The following is a 9,764-nucleotide window of genomic DNA, read 5'->3' on the forward strand; positions in this document are numbered from 1 at the left end:
GTCCTTGATCATTTTCCATTCATCATTGTTCAGAGTGGGCTTGATTTGCAAAGGGGCTGAGGTCTCATTGACTTCAGTGGGAGTTGCAGGTTTCAAATGTTGCTGTAAATTAGAACCAATGGCTTGATAAGTGTCTGGAGAATAAAGACACAAATAATTCACCTGCGGGAGCAGAACCTTTTCCCGCTAGGCCCCTAATAGACATTTCATGCAGAGCAACAAGGATGATGGAACGGCCTGTAACTGTCGCCTAATAACATTTCCCTACGGAGCTAGTGCTGTAGTTTGTGTCTTTGAAAAAACACGAGATAATCTCTTCCAGGGCCGGCTCCAGGTTTTCTGCCGCCCCAAGCGGCAAAAAAAAAAAAAAAAGCCGCAGCAGCGCGATCGCACCATTCCACTCTTCGGTGGCAATTCGGTGGCAGGTCCTTTGCTCTGAGAGGGACTGAGGGACCCGCCGCTGGTGGTGTTGGAGGGTCTGGCTGGAGTCAGGGGACAAAGAGACTTGGCTGGGGCGGCGCATGACTACCATGATGGGTTGGGTTGGAGAGGCTGAAGATCCTCACTGGAGTGAGAGAAGATAGGAGCCCAAATGACTGGACAACAGAGTATACAATTCACATAAAGTAGAATAAAAAATTAGAAAAAATAATACATTTATAAAAAGTGCAAAATAAATTTAAAATAGTAATAATGAATAAAATACAAAAAGATTAACAGACTTATAAAAAGTAAAATAATAAAAACTAAAAAATAAAAGAATTGTAAAATACATAAAAACCATAAAAGGGGAAATAAAATAAAATGAAACTTAAAATATATATAAACAACAATAAAATCAAAAAGGAAATACACGTAAAATATATTAAAAAGGTAAAAATATAACTATTAAGAAAAAAACACACACACACAAAAAGAAAGAAAAAAGAAGTATAATTGTAAAACAGAGGACGAGAGTCCATGGGGCTTGTGCTCCTATATCATAGGTGAGGAGCTTTGGTGTGTGCCCCTGTGTCCCCCTCTCTGCCCCCCATGTGGACAGGGCTATACAGCAGTCTCACTCCCGCCATGCGGCCACCCTAGCCTGAGAGTGAGGGGCGGCACCCTCCCGGGCTTCCGGACACACAGACAAAGCCCGGGGGGAACCACTCCCATTTATACTTGCTGGACACAAGGCTCTTGCTCGTGTTGTACAGGAGGCTAAGCGACCCCCCTGTTATACACTGAGCAATGAGGGCTCCCTCCGTGTGGGTCAGAGGCGAGACCCTGCACTCCAGGGACGAGGTAGCTGGTGGACTGACCCCGCAACCGCCAGGCACCTCTTCCATCAGTGGACGGTGACCCTGACTCCAGGAGAGACCTCCGGTAGAGCGAGAGAGAGACGGGGTGTCCCTCGGCTGGGCCCCCTGGGGCGAGATTCAGCCCAGCCGCACCGGGATACACAAGGTATTAGGTGGAAAGGGGAAGGAGAGAGAGAGCCTGGCTGGAGGCCTCCGGGCTCTGCTGCCCTCTCTGAACCAGCCTGAGTGGGGGCCCTCGGGGCTTTTCCCAGCTTGTACCCAACTCACACAACCTTGTGACACAGGTCCGGGCCAAGCCTTTGGAATGAGGGGAGAGAAAAGGGCAACACTGCCTCTGCCCGGGCTGTGCAGGGAATCACCACGCCCTCCTGGAACTGCCCTCTGGGCACCCAGCTGGGATTGTAGCTCACTGAGACTTCCAGAGCCTGGCCCCAGTGCGGTCACACCGTGAGGGAGAACAGAAACACCTGCCTTTAAAATTCAACTTTATCTGGGGTGACCCCACCTGTATTTCAAGTTCCCTAATAGAGGACACTGCTGCGGGGGTGTGAGCTCAAGGGGGTATTTTGGGGTGCTGGAGGGGTGTGTGTGTACTGGGAGATGGTATTTGGGAGGTGCTGGACAGAGTATTTGGGGTGTGTAAGAGCAGGGGCGCCTCTCGGGACCGGGGGACCTCTTGCAGGCATGCTGCCGAAGGCCGGCTGACTGCCGTCCTCAGGGCGACCGTCAGGCCGCACCCCGTGGCTTGCCGCCCCAGGCAGGTGCTTGCTGCGCTGGTGCCTAGAGCCACCCCTGACAGCGAGGTGGCAAAGTTTGCAGATGATACTAAACTACTCAAGATAGTTAAGACCAAAGCAGATTGTGAAGAACTTCAAAAAGATCTCACCAAACTAAGTGATTGGCCAGCAAAATGGCAAATGAAATTTAATGTGGATAAATGTAAAGTAATGCACATTGGAAAAAATAACCCCAACTATACATACAATATGATGGGGGCTAATTTAGCTACAACTAATCAGGAGAAAGATCTTGGGGTCATCATGGATAGTTCTCTGAAGGCGTCCATGCAGTGTGCAGCGGCAGTCAAAAAAGCAAACAGGGTGTTAGGAATCATTAAAAAAGGGATAGAGAATAAGACAGAGGATATCTTATTGCCCTTATATAAATCCATGGCATGCCCACATCTTGAATACTGCGTACAGAGGTTCAGAGAAGGGCAACTAAAATGATTACGGGTTTGGAACGGGTCCCATATGAGGAGAGATTAAAGAGGCTAGGACTTTTCAGCTTGGAAAAGAGGAGACTAAGGGGGATATGATAGACTTATATAAAATCATGAGTGGTGTGGAGAAAGTGAATAAGGAAAAGTTATTTACTTGCTCCCATAATATAAGAACTAGGGGCCACCAAACGAAATTAATGGGCAGCAGGTTTAAAACAAATAAAAGGAAGTTCTTTTTTACACAGCACACAGTCAACCCTGTGAAACTCCTTGCCTGAGGAGGTTGTGAAAGCTAGGACTGTAACAGGGTTTAAAAGAGAACTGGATACATTCATGGAGGCTAAGTCCGTTAATGGCTATTAGCCCAGATGGTTAAGGAGTGGTGTCCCTAGCTTCTGTTTGTCAGAGGGTGGAGATGGATGGCAGGAGAGAGATCACTGATCATTACTGGGCTGGATGGACCTTTGGTTGGATCCAGTATGGCCATTCTTATGTCTTATGTCACAGAAATCCATCCTGTCTGTTCATCCCTTAACTTCGTTCCTTAACTCCTTGTTCTGAACCATGATTTTCCATATCTTGCTTTTGGACACAGCATTCCACGTCCTGGTCTGTGAAGGTTCCCCACAATTTGTACTAAGCTATTGAATTAATGTATCTTGACTTTATAAATTTCTTATCTGCTTATGTTAAATACTAAGTTATACTGTTGCTTGGTAGTGTGAGGTGTAGGTTAGCATGAGTGCACAGAACACTGGGAAGAACATACGCTAATTCAGTTTGTGGAACTGCCATGTATTCACATAATGGGGTGTATACTAACTTAATACATATGTGTTCACTGTCAGGACACGGCTTGTTTCTCTGATTATTATTGTATAAGGGCAACACCTTTGCTAAATGAATTAACAAAGCAGAGATGAGAGCATTTATGTGGGCTTTACCTTTTTTATCAAATTGTGTACATTGTTGGGAGTGTAGAGTGGGAAACTGAGTCACATGTCCATCCAATTTAGGCTTAATCAGTTTTGCCTTTATTTAATACAATTTAAAACAGAATTAATCTTACTTATAGTGTCTGGACATACATTCCTGCCTCACAAGTAATAACAGACAAGACAGAATAAGTGAATGTTCCCAAGTTAAGACATTCTGGGGCACTGAAAAGTCCTTCCTTCCTCCATGACATCAGTCCTCCTCACCTGCCTGGATCTCCTGTTCGGGTGCTTCGGTTTCATTCGTCGATTTCTGATCCAGCATTTCTCCAGCCCATTCTTATATGTATTTTCTTATTTTTTATGTATTTTACATATGTATTTTATACATATTTTTACATATGTACATGTTTTTGTATATGTACATATATATATATATATATATATATATACATAATTTTACATATTTTATACATATTTTCATACATTTGCACATTTTCTATTGCTTAATTTTCCTCCATTATTTAGTCAACACATTATCCATTGAATTTTACATAACCTGTTCATTAATTATGAACAAATGTTAATCATCTAATATCTACAATTTTCTTGATGTACAGTGCTTCTTTGACTCGGGAATCACCAGGTGAAACTCTCTGCCCTGCGTTAAGCAGAATGTCAGACTAGATGATCAGCATTGGTCCCTTATGGCCTTTTAATCAATGAATCTATGATATACGCTATGATCTGTTAGCATAGACTGCTGAACCTGTGCAAAATGCCAGGGAATTCAAGAGCCAGCTTCAGGAGCTGTTGTGTGATCTGATCAGGTTAGGCATTGAAAGATCCATCAGAGTCTTACATAGGAAACTGTTCATAAGTGCTGAGAAATGTTATTTAAAATTAGGCAACAGGGAGCACCGGGGAAATCCATTAGACAGCAAAAGAAAACTCAGCCCAACCCAACCCAAATCTTAAAATGCTGCAATGGACTGACAGAACAGGAAAAGGAAAAGCCTAAATGGAGTTGTCTGTAGAGATGGTTTGGATTTTTCCATCATTAAAATTTTGGTGAAAATTGTAAAATTTGCAAAAACCAAGGTGAACATTTTATGAAAGGGTCTCCATTTTAAGCTTCTTTTTCCTTTGACATTCCAGATTTTGAAGATATTTAAAATTTGGGGTTTTTTGGTAATACAAGTTTCTCTTCCCATTCTCCTGATAGGTTTACACGTCCAATTTTTTCAAATGGCAAAATTTCAATTAAAAAGTGAGGGTCATCGGCAGTAATTCAACAAAACATGTATGCATTTCCCTCATTCCCCCTGTTTTAAGTAAGTCTAATTTTCATTCTCTGTTTTCGCCGATTGTGTGAAAAGATGCTCCTCTCTACTGTTTTTCTAAAGGTTCCCTTCACCTCTTTGTTCCTCAGAGTGTATATTATGGGGTTCAATACAGGTGCCGCAACTGTGATCACGAGGGAAATCATTTGATCACTCTTTGGGGTGGAGATAGACTTGGGCCTCAGGTAGGTGAAAAGGACCATTCCATAGAACAAAGTCACCACCATGAGGTGGGAGGAGCAGGTGGAGAAGGCTTTATGCCTTCCCTCTGCCGTCGGCAGCTTGAGGATGGTGGAGATAATGCAGATGTAGGACAGGGTTATCAACAAAAAAGGGCCCATAATGAACAAAACTGACACAGTCAAGACCATAATCATATTTTTGGATATGTCCGTGCATGCCATCTTCAACACTGGTGGGATGTCACAGAAGAAGTGGTGGATGCGGTTGGAGCCACAGAAGGGCAGGCTGAAGATCCAAGTGGTCTGAGCTACTTCCATCGAGATGCCGATGATCCATGAAGCACCCATGAGCTGTGCACATGCCCGGCCACTCATGAAAGTTCTGTAGTGAAGGGGGTGACATATGGCGATGTAGCGGTCGTACGCCATGGCTGCTAAGAGGCAGCATTCCGTTAGGCCCATGATGGAGATGATGTACATCTGGGCAGCGCAGCCCGCAATGGTGATGGTCTTTAGGTCCACCAAGAGATGAACCAGCAGCTGAGGGATCACACTGCTGGTGTAGCAGATTTCCAAGAATGACAGGTTCACCAGAAAAAAATACATGGGGGTGCGGAGTGAGGGGTTTAGCTTTATAAGGAGGATAACAAGCAGGTTCCCCATCAGGGTGACCAGGTAGGTGACCAGAAGCACCAGAAACAGAACGATTTGCAGCTTGTTAAGGTACGAAAAGCCCACCAGGATGAACACATCGGAGATGGTCTGGTTCTCTCCAGAGTCACTCACAGAATAGGTCATCTGTAGGGGCAACAAAAAAAGAGACTGAATCTGAGGAATACCAAACATGTGGATGTGAATCAAACAATTCATACTGGTTTCCTTTCTGTTGGGATGCTTCAGACTAAAACCTGCTGCAATTCTGCATAGAAATATATAACTGGACCCAATCATCATCAGGCATAAGCTGGTGGAGCCACATTGATGTCAATCAAGCTGTGCCAATATAGGTCAGCTGGAGAGCCGACCACTTTGACACCAGTGGAACTACAGCTGATTTACAACAGACGGTGGTCTGATGAATTGACTCTAAATGAGCTACATTACTTTATACCAGCAATGGAGGTATACCAGTTTCCAGCATCGGGGGTTCTATTCTTCCTCTTTGAACACATTTTTTTCTGTCTCCATGGAAATTAAAAAAGGGATCTTTTCTCCTTTCTGTGTTTCTTCTGCTTTCCCCTCTAGGAATGTTATTCTATTCTATAACCATGTTTACCAAAATAAGATTTCTCAAATGAGGACAATTATTTGTATTTATTTATTTATTTATTTTTGTAGCATCCCAGGAAGCTTCTCAGGAAGGTGGGAGATTAGCATCTTCAAAGTCCTATTGTTCTCCCCAATGGCCAATCCACACTGATTGCATTCTGTGTGGTGGGCGTTTTCCAGGTGTAAACCAACTTGTAATTGTTACAAAGTCAATAGTCCTAAATTCAAATACAGTAATTATACATGCATATAAATAGGATAATCATATTCAGCAGATCATAAACTTTCCAATGATCTCTCAGCAGACCCATCTTGCATAATATACATCTTAGATATGCTATAACTATATTATAAAATTATTTCTATGAAGAATATGAGGTATAGTGTTTCACACACACATCCATAGATAGATAGATAGATATGAATACAGACACAACCCAGGTGCTCAGAAACACACACTCTAAGTTTCTCTGCCACTGTATGGAAAATTCAAATGAATAAACCAATGACTTAATCCTGGTCCCATTGCAGACTGGGGCACAACACAATGGACTTTAGTGGGAGAATGGTTGGGGGCTTAAGTCATTCATCAATAGCCTACCTTTTTTTGTTTTTTTTTTTAAATTAATGGAGATATCCTATCTCCTAGAACTGGAAGGGACCTTGAAAGGTCATCAAGTCCAGCCCCCTGCCTTCACTAGCAAGACCAAGTACTGATTTTGCCCCAGATCCCTAAGTGGCCTCTGCAAGGATTGAACTCACAACCCTGGGTTTAACAAACCAATGCTCAAACCACTGAGCTATCCCTCCCACCTTGTTTAAGAAGAGTAGTTTCCTCTCCCAGCTGCAGACGCTAAGTGTGTTGAAGGAAAGAGAGGTGTTTTTATTTCATTCACTGGCTTCTGGGACCTACTCCCTAAAGGAAATTTCTTGTTATATTCTTCAAAGGAAGAACAATACTGCCTCAACCTGCAACAAAAAAAATTCACTAGGGAAATCATTTTGTAGAAAGTTGTATCGTCATTATCATCATCATGATGTGTATTTTCTAGATGAAAATCATAATAGGATTTACTAATTGTGGTAAATTGTGTGATACAATTTTGTCTAGAAGAAGGAATGATTTGTCCAAAGCAACACAACACAGAGTCGGGGTTGACTAAGGTACAATGCCCAAGGCTCATGACTCCGGTTCCCTGATGTTCAGACTGTGTGCCCCATTCTTGTCTCAGAGCCATGATTAGAACCCAGGAGCTCTGACTCCCAGCCCCAACTGCTCTAAACATTAGACCCCACTCCCCTCCCGGAGCTGGGAACAGAACCCAGGAGTCCTCAGTCTTAGACTCCACTGTTCCAATCATAGAGCCCATTTCCCTCCTAGGAAATTTCCCACCAGATCCAAAGCCCATTGAAGTCAGTGGGACTATTCACTTTTACTCCAGTAAGTTTGCAGTGGGACCAGAATCAGGGCTAGTTCACAGGAGCATTAGAATAAACTCTGTGTGGAAGCTGAGAGGTGCTGGGGGTAGTGCGCTTCAGGGAGTGGGGTGATGGGCTCAGCTGGAAGCACTCTCAATTCTAAGACAGTGTTGACCCCATTACTCCAGCATGGAAGTAGGAGGCTGTGCTACTGGGAGTGGGGTGGGATTCTCAGTTTGAGGCACACTTTCCCCTTAGTCAGTGCTGGTAGCAATGCCCCAGTGTAGCACCAGTGGGCGCTGATCTATAGGGATGGGCCTGGAGGGCTCTGTGGGATGTTCTCAGCTTCATTGATCCCAACGTCCCAGTTCAGCAGTAAGGGGCGCTGTACAGCAGGGAATAGGGTGGAGGACTCATTAAGGGACATTCTCCTCTGTGGGTCAGTGTAACCCCCATGCTCCAGAGCAGCTCCAAAGGATGACATGCTGCAAAGAGCTGGGTGGGGTCTCGCCTGGTGGGGCTCTGTTGTCTCTTGAGCCATGCTGACCTCTTGTGCTTCAGCAGGGCACCACGTGGCCATGTGCCGCAAGGAGCAGGGTGAGGGGCTCAGCTGTGGACCATCTCCCATCAGAATGGCTGCTTAGCACAGTGCCCCAGCATGGAGCTTGGGGGACCTCTGCTGCAGAGGGTGGGTAGGGTGGATTAGCAGGGGGCACTTTTCCCTTGAAGTTGGTGCTGACCCTCAGCAACTCATCACAATGGAAGGGGACACTGTTTCTGGTGGATGTTATATCTTTTGGATGAGCTGTAAATGAAAGATCTTTCCTGACCACTGTGGCCATGAATGAGTCCATGGGGCTGTTCACAAGTGGAGGAGGCAGCAGTGGCACATACACGCACATTGAGCATGGCTCATTTCCTTCAGCGGGGGAGACAGTCACTGACTCACTCACACATGCACGCACATACAAACTGAGCATGACTCATTACCCCAAGCAGGTAGTGACAGTCTCTCTCTCTCTCTCTCTCTCTCTCTCTCACACACACACACACACGCTGAGCAGGGCTCATTCTCTCCATCTGTGGACAACAATCTGTTGCCTGATCTATTGAATGTATCTTGATCATATTACCAGTTTACTCCCCCTATTCATCATTCTGAAATTTGGTAGGTTCTTGTCCCAAGATCAGGCCCAGTATTATCAGAATCACTATTCAGTTGGGAACCCCCATGTGCATGGTTGCAACACTCACACTTAGGAGATTACATTATATGGAAAATGGATTTATTAACACAGTTAGGAAATTCACAAACACTCCATCCCAGCACGGCAGGTAGCCATAATATGGAAGGAGCTGAGCATCCCTATACTTACAATACCCCTTGCAAAACAACCCAAAGAGTTAAGTACAGAGGGGTAGCTGTGTTAGCCTGGATCTGTAAAAAGCAACAGAGAGTCCTGTGGCACCTTTAAGACCACAGATGTATTGGAGCATTAGCTTTTGTGGGTGAATACCCACTTCGTCAGATGCATGTAATGGCAATATACAAAAACCTGTAGGAGAACACTTCAACCTCCCTGGCCACACAATACCAGATGTAAAGGTAGCCATCTTACAGCAAAAAAACTTCGGGACCGGACTCCAAAGAGAAACTGCTGAGCTTCCGTTCATTTGCAAATTTGACACCATCAGATCAGGATTAAACAAAGCCTGTGAATGGCTAGCCAACTACAAAAGCAGTTTCTCCTCCCTTGGTGTTCACACCTCAACTGCTAGCAGAGGACCTCACCCTCCCTGATTGAACTACCCTTGTTATCTCCAGACTGATTCTTGACTGCATATTTATACCTGCCTCTGGAAATTTCCATTACATGCATCTGACGAAGTGGGTATTCACTCACGAAAGCTTATGCTCCAAAGAGTTAGTTATCATCTTCCTTCTCTTCCCCCTCACCATCAGCATCATCACCAGTAGTCATCACACTTAAATCTCTATAGCCCATAGCCCAGAATACAATTGTATAATGTGCTATACTGGTGCTACTATGACCAGGGCCGGTGCAAGGAAGTTTCGCGCCCTAGGCGAAACT

The 9,764-nt window shown here is 44.5% G+C and overlaps 1 protein-coding gene and 1 pseudogene across 1 annotated transcript; both read right to left on the minus strand.

Annotated features, from left to right (window-relative positions):
* Nucleotides 1-9,764, minus strand: part of LOC135975143 (paired amphipathic helix protein Sin3a-like) — a 365,185-nt pseudogene that overhangs the window by 157,672 nt on the left and 197,749 nt on the right.
* LOC135975102 (olfactory receptor 10A4-like) lies at nucleotides 4,745-5,781 on the minus strand. The gene has a single exon (XM_065565144.1). It carries the CDS (start codon nucleotides 5,779-5,781, stop codon nucleotides 4,789-4,791), a length of 993 nt encoding a protein of 330 aa, XP_065421216.1. The 3' UTR covers nucleotides 4,745-4,788.

This window comes from Chrysemys picta, chromosome 13 (assembly GCF_011386835.1).
Source record: "Chrysemys picta bellii isolate R12L10 chromosome 13, ASM1138683v2, whole genome shotgun sequence".
In the NCBI taxonomy this organism is placed as follows: domain Eukaryota; kingdom Metazoa; phylum Chordata; order Testudines; family Emydidae; genus Chrysemys; species Chrysemys picta.